Source organism: Oryx dammah, unplaced genomic scaffold, assembly GCF_014754425.2.
Source record: "Oryx dammah isolate SB20612 unplaced genomic scaffold, SCBI_Odam_1.1 HiC_scaffold_8, whole genome shotgun sequence".
Lineage (NCBI taxonomy): Eukaryota > Metazoa > Chordata > Mammalia > Artiodactyla > Bovidae > Oryx > Oryx dammah.
Window position 1 is genome coordinate 6,234,636 of NW_024070192.1, and position 11,594 is coordinate 6,246,229.

Consider the following 11,594-nt stretch of genomic DNA (forward strand, 5'->3'; position numbering starts at 1 on the left):
TCAAGGAGTAAGCATCTTTTAATTTCATGGCTGCAGTCACCATCTGCAGTGATTTTGGAGCCCAAAAAATAAAGTCTGACACTGTTTCCACTGTTTCCCCATCTATTTCCCATGAAGTGATGGGACCAGATGCCATGATCTTCCATTTATGAATGTTGAGCTTTAAGCCAAGTTTTTCGCTCTCCACTTTCACTTTCATCAAGAGGCTTTTTAGTTCCTCTTCACTTTCTGCCATAAGGGTGGTGTCATCTGCATATCTGAGGTTATTGGTTAGTGGTGTACAAATCCACCCTCCACCTTCAAAGCAGAAGAAAGGTAGGGAGGAGGATCATGCCATTCCCCTCCCAGCCACTAGTAGTCACTATAGCCCAGGAAAGCTTGTCCAGGTTGCTGTCCTAGAAAGTGCCTGGGTCCAAGATGTAAGAGAGGAAGAGGCAGGTTTACCAACCATTTACTTGACCACAGTGCAAATAAAAGACCACCTTCTTGCCTTCTAGCTACAGGGTCTTGATGTCTCTCATTACAGATTAATTCCTTTGGGTTTTGCTTTGCCCTTGCCTTGTTCTTGGTTTTAAAATGTTAATGCCTCATAGGAGGATTTTTGTGTTAAGTCATTAACTCCCTAGCTGGGAAATTTGTTAACTTTTATCCTTGAGACTCTTTTAACAACTTGAGCTTCCAAGGAACTTGGATTCCGAAGAGAAGTGTTGAAGAGAAGCATTGGGACTAAGAGTGGGAAAATGAAGGGCAAAAAGGGTCAGTGGTAGGAAGACATCAGGGAAAAGTGTTGATACATACAACTTTTCTGTCATCTCTTCACTGTCTGGTAGCAGTTTGTACCTGTTCCTGGTGCTTGTTAAATACTCACTGAGTGGATGAATGCATGGCTGATTCTCTGTGGACTTGGGCATCACAGGGACAGAGAGGAGGGCCAAGCGGCTGGCCATCTGAACTCTGGGAGTCCCGGGGCAGAGAGGAGCTGAGTGCTTGGTGAACTTGCTCGTAAACCTCACGCCCATCCTAGCTGCAAGAGCTCAGGGAATATTTGGGTCTAGGTTACAATTGGTGGAGGGAGGTGAAAATTTAGCACAGTTTCCTCCTCTTCCATGCCTTCATCTCGTTTGTCTCTCTGGTTAGTTGAGAAGAGTCCCAGGAGTTCTGTGTTAAGAAGGATTCTGGCGGTCCAGGGGCTAAGGTTCTGTGCTCCCAATGCAGGGAACCCAGGCTTGATCCCTGGTCCCGGAACTAGATCTCACACGCTGCAATATAAGAGCTCACGTGCCACAAAAAAGATCCAAGACCCCCACGTGCCCCAACTGGTGCAGTCAAATGAATACATACATAAATAAATAAGAATAAAATAAAGAAGGATTCTGAGAACTTGCCTGGTGGTCCAGTAGTTAAGACTCCACACTTCCACTGCAGCGGGCATGAGTTTGATCCCTAGCCAGGGAGCTAAGATCTCACATGGCACTCGGTGCGGCCATAAAAGAGAGAGGGAAAAAGGATTCAGTAGCTCAGAGGGCTAGAGCCCAGATCAGTGTGCCCTGGTCCAACACCCTGTGTGTCGGGGTCTGGCCTGAGGGACTGATTCTGCCTTTTCTCCCCTCCGTCTCTAGGGACCCAGCTGGAGCCTGGACTGGCATCCAGGATGGCCATCCACAGAGCAGTACTGACGTGTCTGGGACTGCCTCTCTTCCTGCTCCCAGGGGCCCGGGCCCAGGAGCAGGCCCCGCCCGGCTGCAGCCCCGACCTCAACCCCCTCTATTACAACCTGTGTGACCGCTCTGAGGCTTGGGGCATCATCTTGGAAGCCGTGGCCGGGGCAGGCGTCGTCACCACCTTCGTCCTCACCATCATCCTGGTGGCCAGCCTCCCCTTCGTGCAGGACACCAAGAAGCGGAGCCTGCTAGGGACCCAGGTGTTCTTCCTGCTGGGGACCCTGGGCCTCTTCTGCCTCGTCTTCGCCTGCGTGGTGAAGCCTGACTTCTCCACCTGTGCCTCCCGGCGCTTCCTCTTCGGGGTCCTGTTCGCCATCTGTTTCTCCTGCCTGGTGGCCCACGTCTTGGCCCTCCACTTCCTGGTTCGGAAGAACCACGGGCCCCGGGGCTGGGTGATCTTCCTGGTGGCCCTGCTGCTGAGCCTCGTGGAGGTGATCATCAACACAGAGTGGCTGATCATCACGCTGGTGCGGGGAGCCGGCACCGAGGGCGACGCTCCAGGCAACGGCAGTGCGGGCTGGGTGGCCGTCTCCCCCTGCGCCATCGCCAACGCGGACTTTGTCATGGCGCTTATCTACGTGATGCTGCTGCTGCTTTGCGCCTTCACGGGGGCCTGGTCGGCCCTGTGCGGCCGATTCAAGCGCTGGCGGAAGCACGGGGTCTTCGTGCTGCTCACCACGACCGCCTCCATCGCCGTCTGGGTGGTGTGGATCGTCATGTACACTTACGGCAACCGGCAACACAACAGCCCCACGTGGGACGACCCCACGCTGGCCATCGCCCTCGCCACCAATGCCTGGGCCTTTGTCCTCTTCTACGTCATCCCGGAGGTCTCCCAGGTGACCAGGTCTAGCCCAGAGCAGAGCTACCAGGGGGATCTGTACCCCACCCGAGGCGTGGGCTACGAGACCATTCTGAAAGAGCAAAAGGGCCAGAGCATGTTTGTGGAAAACAAGGCGTTTTCCATGGACGAACCAGCCTCAGGTGGGTCACGGGACATCCTCCTCAGGTCCCCTCTTAGTGGTGGCTTAGTTGCTTAGTTGGCATATTTGACTCTTGTGACCTTATGGACTGTAGCCCGCCAGGCTCCTCTGTCCGTGGGATTTCCCAGGCAAGAATATGTGAGTGGGTTGCCATTTCCTTCTCCAGGAAGGTCACCTTTATTTAAAAAAAAATTTTTTTTGAAACTTTATTTTATATTGGGGGATATTCGATTAAATGTGATATTAATGGTTTCAGGGGAACAGCAGAGGGACTCAATCATGCCTATACATGAATCTAATTTTTAAAAAATTGTTTTAATTATTAATATTTGGCTATGCCATGTGGCTTGTGGGATCTTAGTTCCCCAACCAGGGATTGAACCCAGCCCATGGTAGTGAAAGCACCAAGTCCTAACCACTGGACTGCCGAGGAATCCCTGCCAGCTCTTTTATTCCAGGTGACTTATTGCAGGACCAGGGACTAGTCTCCTGAGAAAAATGGGAGGTGCCTGAGAATATCCAGAGTTCTCTGCCGTCAAGTTCCTAAACTCCATTTTTAAGAAGATTTTTTTCTCTATACTCATACAATTCATTAGTGTATTTTCATTGTAAAATCTGACACATTAGGGATAAAATTACCCTCCACTGTCTCCCTAGTTCTACCCTGTTCCTTCCTCTTCTGTCCATAGAACTGATCCCTGTTGACTGATATTTTCCCACTAGGTGCCTCAGTTTCCTCATCTGTAAAATGGGATAATAGTGCCTCCTGTTTCATAGGATTCTTTTGAGGATTCCGTTAATGCATCTTTTTTTTTAATCTTTGAGCCATGCTTTGTAGCATGGGAGATCTTAGTTCCCCAACCAGGCATCGAACCCATGCCCTGTGCAGTGAAAACACAAAGTTCTAACCATTGGAACTCCAGGAAATTCCCCAATTACTGCATTTCTGTCATTATTATCTCTCCAGAGCTTGTTCTTCTATTACGTACATATCCATAGTCTTAACTTCCTTTAAAAGCTTTTTCAGTTAAAAATTTTCCCTTTTTCATGAAAGTGTGTGTGCCACATGCTAACCTCTGCAGCACCCACTATTCAGTATCCAGCTTGTCCCCAACCTCCTGCCCCGGCTCTTTGTTAATGGGATGAGGTTCTCCTCCGGAACCAGTACTTGGGGTGCCAGGCAGGAACAAAGCCTTGGGTTTTGGAGTTAAGGGTGCCCTGAAGGTAGAAGTGGCAGGAAGTTGGGGAGAGAAGCCCCCACAGCCTTCGGCCAGGTCCCCCTCGGGAGTGGCCCACAGCCAGGCGCCCCTCGGGAGCAGCCTGGGAGGCAGGAGCTGGTGGCCATTCTAGAGACAAGTCCGGACACGCTCCCGGCTCCCTAAGGAAGGAGCCTTCTGTGGTTCCTCATCAGGACCACTAGTGTTTACAGAGCACAAACCAAGGACCAGGGCCTGAGCCTTTCCGGACTTGCTCTATAGCCTACATCTCGTGTGCTTTCTTAGCCGGCTGGCTGCAGCCCCTTCATCCGCCCTGACCCGGAAAGCCTGGACTCTGACCCCGGCCTGTGCTGATCGAGGCTTTTGGGGGCTTAAGACTTGACCTGCCTGACTGTGGAGCAACAACCGGCTCTGGGGCTTCTGCCAGGGGTCAGAGGCCGGGGAGGTTGCAGAGTCAGAGCTTTCGGCCTTTTCTCTGCAAGCTGAGGTCCCTGTGATCCCAGCTTTGGGGAAAGGCTCAATCCTCACCCTGCCAAGCGCTGATCTTTGACCTGCCCCCTTGGGGTGGTCCTGGCACACGCACAGCCTGGGGCCACTCAGGGAGCAGGGCAGGGGGCGGTGGGTGAGGCTCACGGATGAGTGTTGGGAGGAGCCTTGGCCGCCCCCACCTTGGCTTCCATCCTCTGCTGCCTGTTTGTCAGGCCCAGGCGTTCTCAGCCTTTGTCCTCAAGGCAAATACTTCTGGGGCTGTGAGAGGGTTTTTTTCCTTTTATTTTTATTTTTTTTCTAAATGGAAAAATCAATTGAGTGAGCCCTGCACTTAGGAGGCCCTATAGAATTGTGGTCCCTCCGAGCCTCGGGGCCATCAGCCGGCCGGAGTCCGGCATCCGCTGCCCCAGCCCCCAGGGCTCAGCCTGCCCCCTGGACCTCAGGAACGGTCAGCAGTTTTCCGTGGCCCCAGCGCCCAGCAGGGCAGGACAGGTCAGGAAATCGACAGCCCCGAAGACACGGGAGTGTTTCTGAAGCTGAAAATAGTTCTGGAAACTTGCCAAGGGACCACAGGGTTAGGCCACTGGTGTGCCTTCAGTCCCCTGGGGGGCTTGAGGGGGCCAGGCAGTGACTCTGGGTCCTGGGCAGTCAGCACCCAGCTCTGCCCCATGGAGACTTTCAGGTGGTGGGCTCCCTGCTGTATTTACCCCGGCACCTGGCAGCTGGCCCGCAGTGGGAGAGGCCAGAGCTGGAGGCTGGCCGTCTTGGAAGGCCGCCGAAGGTCCGTGTGCCTGTCTTGGCCTCTGGCCCCAGAGGGCGGACAGGGATGTGAAGGTTGCTGACGGATCGTTTTTTTGGTAGGAAAGGGTCTTGCGCTGCAGGAAAACCCGAGGGGAAGGTAAACATCATGCTCTCTGTGCCTCCAAACAGAGATGCTGGGCTCAATGAGGGGGGGCCCATACCTACGGCCTCACCCCCAGGGCTGGCCCAGCCCCCCCCCCCCCCCGCCAGTCCCTTTCCCTGCTCCCTGGGGAGCCTCCCTTGAGAGTGGGAAAGGGAGCTGAGAGGCCAGCCCTGGAACAGCACCTATGTCTCCTTGCAGCTAAGAGACCGGTGTCACCATACAGCGGGTACAACGGACAGCTGCTGACCAGTATGTACCAGCCCACCGAGATGACCCTGATGCACAAAGCCCCGGTGAGTGGAGCCCCCGGGTCCCCGTGACCCTGCTGGAGCCAGGGGGCCAGTGCTAGCAGGGTGGGTGGAGGCAGTAGGGAGAAGGCTGGCTCTGCGTCCGATGGGTCAGCCTTGGGTAACCCAGGGCCCCCAATGCCATTTTCCTGGGAGTGACAATTCCTGCGGCAGGGCCTGCCTGCCCCGTGTCATCAGGGTATCTCACAACCCCCTGAGGCCAGATGCTCAGAACGGTCTCTCTCTACGCTGGTGGGAGCCGCCAGCTGTCCCCCACGCAGGGACAAGGGGCCCTCAGCCAGGTATGTGCATTCCTGGTGGACAGAGGCGCACAGGGCAGGTCTGGGTAGATCCTGACTCCGCAACCACAGCTGTCCCAGGAGGGCCCCCAGCTCCCCTCCCCCCGCCAGCAGGCAGCCACTCTCAGCTTCACACCTCCCCTGGGTTCTGGAAACCAGATGCTCCCTTAGCCAAGGGAGGGGGGTGGGAACAGGAAGCCGGAGGGTTAGAGTCTTATTCACTCCATTTGTGTTCCTCCTCCCCGGCTGGCTGGCAGTCACTGTGCAGAGAGGTCAGTGACCCCCCTTGGCAGGAGGCTGGGAACAGGAAGCAGGGAGGTCAGTGGGGTGGCGTTCTCATCCTCTCCCCGCCTGGAGCCCCGGGGGCTGGGTGAAGCCAGTGCACCCCACACTTCCAGTCCTGGGCTCTCCCCGGGCCTGAACCTATGTCCTGCGAGAGCGGGCCGTGGCCAGGAGCTGGGAGGGCAGAGGAATCTCGGAAGGGTGGGAGCAGGGGTTGCCAGCCCCCAGCCGCCCAGGGTCCCCTGCCTGGCCGCCCCACTCTACCCGTGTGCATTGAGCACCACTCCTTCAGGAAGACTTTGGACGAACAGATATTTTACCTAATAGTGGCTCCAAAACCATGGCCCCTCGACCCCCACCACTCCCATCACCTGTGTGTGTGCTCAGTTGGGTCCCACTCTTTGCAACCCAGTCAGCTGGAACCCACCAGGCTCCTTTGTATGTCACCTGGAACTTACAAAAATACAAGGGCCGGTGGTGTGATGGAGCCGATGATCAGCATCGCTTCGGTGACGTCACCTTGATTACGTGGAGTTATCCAAGTCACAGTAGGAGTGACCGTGGAAATCTGCTGACGTCACAGATCAGGGTCATTGAACAGTGACCAGCTCGCCTCGGGGTGGGGCCCCCGAGGTGTGCTTGTGGCTCAACAGTTCAGGTGATGGTGATGCACAGCCAGGCTTGAGAACCGAGGTCTCGATGTTCTAGGAGCTACAAGGGGCGGGGGAGGCAGATAGCAAAGGGGTGGGAGGACCTCCCCCCTCAGGACCCTTCCCCCGCCCCCAGGTTCGAGTATGTGGAAGAGCTGCCGCCCCCGAGCTACAGGGCTTTGGTGGCGGCTCTCTGCCTGGGGATGAGGCTGGTGGGGCTCACATTCCTTGCAGGGTGGACCCTGGGAACAACGCCTCCGCCTCGCCCACCCAGGAACAGAGCCACTGCTGCTCTGACCAGGATCCAGGCCACAAAGTTGGATTTTTAAGTCTCCAAAACTTAAAACTCACCAGCCCCAAACCACCAGGATTTTAAGTCTCTAAATTAGACTGCTAAACCTGTGATACCTAGGGCCGGACAGAAGAGTGTCCTGGGCCCTGCACACCAGCTGCGATGCTGTGGGGGTGTGGCCTCATTGGTGGGGCTCAGGAAAGACCCCCCGAGGAAGGGAGCCCGGGAGCAGAGCGGGTTGGGTCATAGGACCTCAGCCTGGCCCACCCTCCTTTGGGCCCCAAGGTATAGGGACTGGGATGGGGCTTGAGAGGAGGAACCTCCCCCTGAGCGAAGCCCCTGGACCATTGGAGGTAACTGGAGCCTTGTTTTGCTGCCCAGCCCTCTGCAGGGTGAGATAAGGGGCTGGAGGTCAGAGGGCAGCCCCTTCGGCTCCAGACTTAGAGTCACCATCCCAGGCCCAGCTCGGGGTGGGGGCGGGTGGTGGTGGGGAGGGGCGGGGGAGCTGGCAGGCAAGGCCCCGCAGGAAGCAGACTGTTTGCGCATCTGCCCCGGCGGAACCGGCTGTGAGACCGCCTGTTCTTCCTTCCAGTCCGATGGAGCTGGAGCGTACGACGTCATCCTCCCGCGGGCCACCGCCAACAGCCAGGTGACGGGCAGTGCCAACTCCACCCTGCGGGCCGAGGACATCTACGTGGCCCACGGCCGCCAGGAGGCCACGCTGCCCAAGGAAGGCAAGAGCTCTCAGGTGTTTAGAAACCCCTATGTGTGGGACTGAGCCGGCCCCTGGAAGAGGCAGGCAGATTGGAGGACCTGGCCCCTGGAGAGGGTCTTCTCCCCGCCGGGAGCTCGCGCTCTCCCCAGCCCCCTCCCTCCTCGCTGGCCCAGGGCGGGGGCCTGGGTCTCACCGGGAGACCCTCCCGTCTGCCAGTGTTCGGATGGGCATCCCGGTGCCCCCGCCTGTTCCTCAGTGTTTGCGGAGTCCAGGAGCCAGCTCTAGCTTCCTGCCAGGGTCACCTCCGGTGGCCACACTCCAGCCAAATAGTGTTGTTCTTCTTGGGGTGGCGGCCAGCCAGCACCTACGTTCTCTGGAGTCTTCAGAGAGATTCCTGCAACCTCGGGAGACGTTGCAGGCGCTTCTGTCCTGGGCCTTGTTCCTCTGTGAGGAGCACAGATGCCTAATAAACACGTTTCTGCTTTATTAACCCTTTCTCTGGGAATGTCATGTCTGATCTGGGCTCTCTGTCTCGGATGATCCGCCCCTCTGCCCTGGCCTGTGGGTGTCTCCTCTTTCTCCTCCCTCTGAGTCCAGGTCCCAGGAAAGCCACTGCCGAGCTCTCCTTCCATGCGGCGAAGGAGCCGACGCTGCCCTCCAGGGAATGGGTCTTCAGCTGAGCCTGGGTCCATGTTCTGTGTGATCAGGATGGCTCTTGGGGCCCGGCTCCCATCTCAGGTCTCATCTGGCATCTGGGCTTGTCTGAAACCAGGCCGCTTTCCTTGGGGACCCCGTCTACTGGATGGAGGGCAGGGAAGGCCGGCCCAGCAGCAGGCGGTTCTGTGCAGTGTGTGTGTAGGGGAAGGCTTCAGCCCCTCTTTGTGGAAACAGTAATGAAGATCTGGGGATACGGTGGAGGACCACTGCTCCATCTCAGATCATTCAGTGTGTGTGTGCTGGGGCGTGACTCAGAGAGGACCAGCCCTTGTTGACGAAGGTGGAGGGGGCGGGCCAGGTTCTAGTTGGTTTCACTCCTGGGCGGGAATTTAAATCCCCATTTGCTCAGTCCTTTATAGTAAAGCCTGTCCACAGCAGCGCATTTTAATCCTTGGAGCTGACCCTGAGAGATGGGTAGGATGGTACTTTCCCTTTTCCAGAGTCAAATCCCAGAGCCAGACCATTTTAGGGTTAGACGGGGTCTTGGGCCTGAGTGATCAATGTAGCTCCCTGCCCCCTCCCCCTGACAGGTAAGGGATTGGCCCAGAGAGAACACAGAGCCTCTGGAAGTGGCCATACTTTCAGCTCTCAAGACTTTTAGTGGGTCCCAGTGGCCTGTGCTCTGACTCTTGGACACCAGTTCAAGGCTTTGTGAGGGGTCTGCTAAGTGAGCCCCTCCTGGGCTTGGGAATATTTCTCCCCAACTCCCCAGAAGCTATCTTCTGACACAAACTATACGGGAGAAAACGTTTCTGTTGGAAGGGGGAGAACGGTTTCCAGAAGAAAAAATAAATCGGACTTCTTCGATGTCAGGTTACACCATCCCCCCGGGGATGCGCTTTTGTTGTTCTTGTTCTTTCTTCAGTTGTTCAAACGTGTTCTTTCTGGTCACTTTAGGCTCAGTCCCCGCAAAATAACACGAGATGGTAGACGCCCTCTTCCATGGACCACACGGCGTTCAGATGTCCTCTTTCCCGTATGTCCAGGCTGGGCAGGGCCTTTCTCATTGGTGCTGGGGGGGCCCTGAGGTCACCCATCTGGAGCGGTGGAGTCAGGGGCCGTGTGAAACTCTGAGGATGTGGCTGGGGCTCAGGGTACCCCCTCCCCACCCCCGCCCCGATTCCTGCCCAGCCCAGCCTCTCCTGGTCCCCGAGGGACTTGAGACTGCAGGAGCGGTCTGCAGACAGCCAGCCTGCCTCTGGACACCCTCCCCCCACATGGCTCCTGCATCCCCCTCTGTGGCTCTCCAGATGACCATCCTGCAGGGCCACCCTTCAGTGTGTCTGTTCCGCTCTGCTGCGAGGTGAAGCCAAGCTATGGCGAAGCTGCCCATAGTCCTCACCAGGACCTCCTGCCACCGCCTGGCCTGTGGAAGGCCACTGAGCTGGGCACAGCTCCCTCAAGGCCTGGACAGACTGTGCCTCTCTGAATGGCCTCCAAGCCCCTCAGCATCACCACCCCACACCTTCGGTGAACTGGGTCCCGTCAAGACACAAGGTGGGAGTGGGGCTGCATTCTCAGGGATGGAGACTCCTGGGCCTCTCCCAGGACTGAGACTTGTGGGACTCGGGACAGTCCCTTAGATAAGCGACATCCACGACCGAAGATTGTGCCACTTCCTGATGGCGGATGGCAGTGTCTGCCTCACCTTGGGCACCTGGAAGGGCTGGTGCTGCCATCCTCACTTGCTCCATCAGGGCCTGACAGCCACCAAGGGGAGTGGGGGCATCCTTGGGACCTGAACGAGGCTGGCACCAACAAGGATGTGCACACAGCTTCAGACTCGGGGGCAGGAGATTGTCGTGTCATCTCCGTGGTTTCCTCCTGCGCTTGGGCACCACCGCTGGCTCATCCAAGGAGCCCACGCCAGGTGTACCCGTGGAGCTCACCCCTGTGTGGAGATGGAGAGTGAGCCCAAGGCAGGTGCTGACTCCAAGGGCAATCCCACAGCCCCCTGGTGCCACCCTCCTAACCCTAGCATCTCTGCTTTTGTCACTGGGGTATTTCTAGAGGGCTAAGTTGGTTGAACAGACCCTGCGGAGAGTAGGTCTGTACCCCAAGTGTGACAACCCCCTCGCCATTCACTGATCCTTGCACTGGGCTGCCCCGTTCCAGGAAGGGAGTATAACTTACTCTGATGAAAAGGAAGAGGGGAGCTCTGTGTACCTGACTCCTCGCAATCTAGGTTAGTGGCCCCAAAACCTCGCCGTGAATAAAGGCTCTGTCTTGCATTTCGAGCTGATAGTCTCGTGTGTGAGTTCTGGCAGCGCCAAGCGGCCATGGGGAGCCGCCGGCAGTGAATGTGGGTTTGTTCAGAGTCTGAGTCCCCTGGGGGCTTGTGGTGGGTGAGGCTCGAGCAGGGATAGGTTCCTGACCGATGGAGACCTGCCCGGATGTGAGAATACCCCGTGGCCCTGCTGCTTCCAGTCTTGGCCCAGGTGATCCAGCTGCATCACACACAAACCTCAAACGGAAAAAGCCAGCATAGGCCCGAGCCGGGTGCAGGGGACACCTACGTAGACTGCACACCCATCTCTGTCAAACCATGTGGAGCAGTTATGGCTTCGTCACTGTTCAGGATTAAATGAATTTATTCTCCGTTTGGGGACCGAACCCAGGTCTCCTGCATTGCAGGCGGATTCTTTACCAACTGAGCTACCAGGGAAGCCCAATACTGCACAATCCCTGTGTGTTCATTAAGGATTTTTCTGGGACTTCCCTGGCAGTTCAGTAGTTAGGACTCTGTGCTCCCATTGCAGGGGGAGTGGGTTCGAACCTAGTCAGGGAACTAGGATCCCACATGCCTCGAGGCAGGCCAAAAAAAAAAATTTTTTTTCTGGAATTTGTTAATATTTTGAATTTGACTCCTTGCCTTCTAGACTAACAAAGACTGCTTGATTCTAACTGAATTTTTTTCTTGGTTGGGGATTTATTCTAAGGAGAGACCAGGTCTCCCAAACCAGCCAGACCCAAGATCACTCACTGTCTCCGCTCTCCCCTTCTCCCCCTAAACACAACAAGCAAGGCCTGGTGATGCA

General features: G+C 56.5%; 1 protein-coding gene across 5 annotated transcripts in view; it reads left to right on the forward strand.

Annotated features, from left to right (window-relative positions):
- The window catches only part of GPRC5C (G protein-coupled receptor class C group 5 member C), a 17,283-nt gene extending 6,491 nt beyond the window's left edge, over positions 1–10,792 (forward strand). The window contains exons 2-5 of one of the 5 annotated variants that reach the window (XM_040244359.1): positions 1,620–2,705; positions 5,513–5,607; positions 7,717–7,858; positions 9,454–10,790. In XM_040244359.1, the coding sequence (XP_040100293.1) occupies positions 1,652–2,705; positions 5,513–5,607; positions 7,717–7,858; positions 9,454–9,473 (1,311 nt within the window). In that variant the 5' untranslated portion in view covers positions 1,620–1,651 and the 3' untranslated portion in view covers positions 9,474–10,790. Of the gene's footprint in view, positions 1–1,619; positions 2,706–5,512; positions 5,608–7,716; positions 8,335–9,453 lie in introns of those variants that run through there. The other 4 variants (XM_040244357.1, XM_040244355.1, XM_040244356.1 and 1 more) reach the window with 4 other exon arrangements.
- The last annotated feature ends 802 nt before the right edge of the window (positions 10,793–11,594 follow it).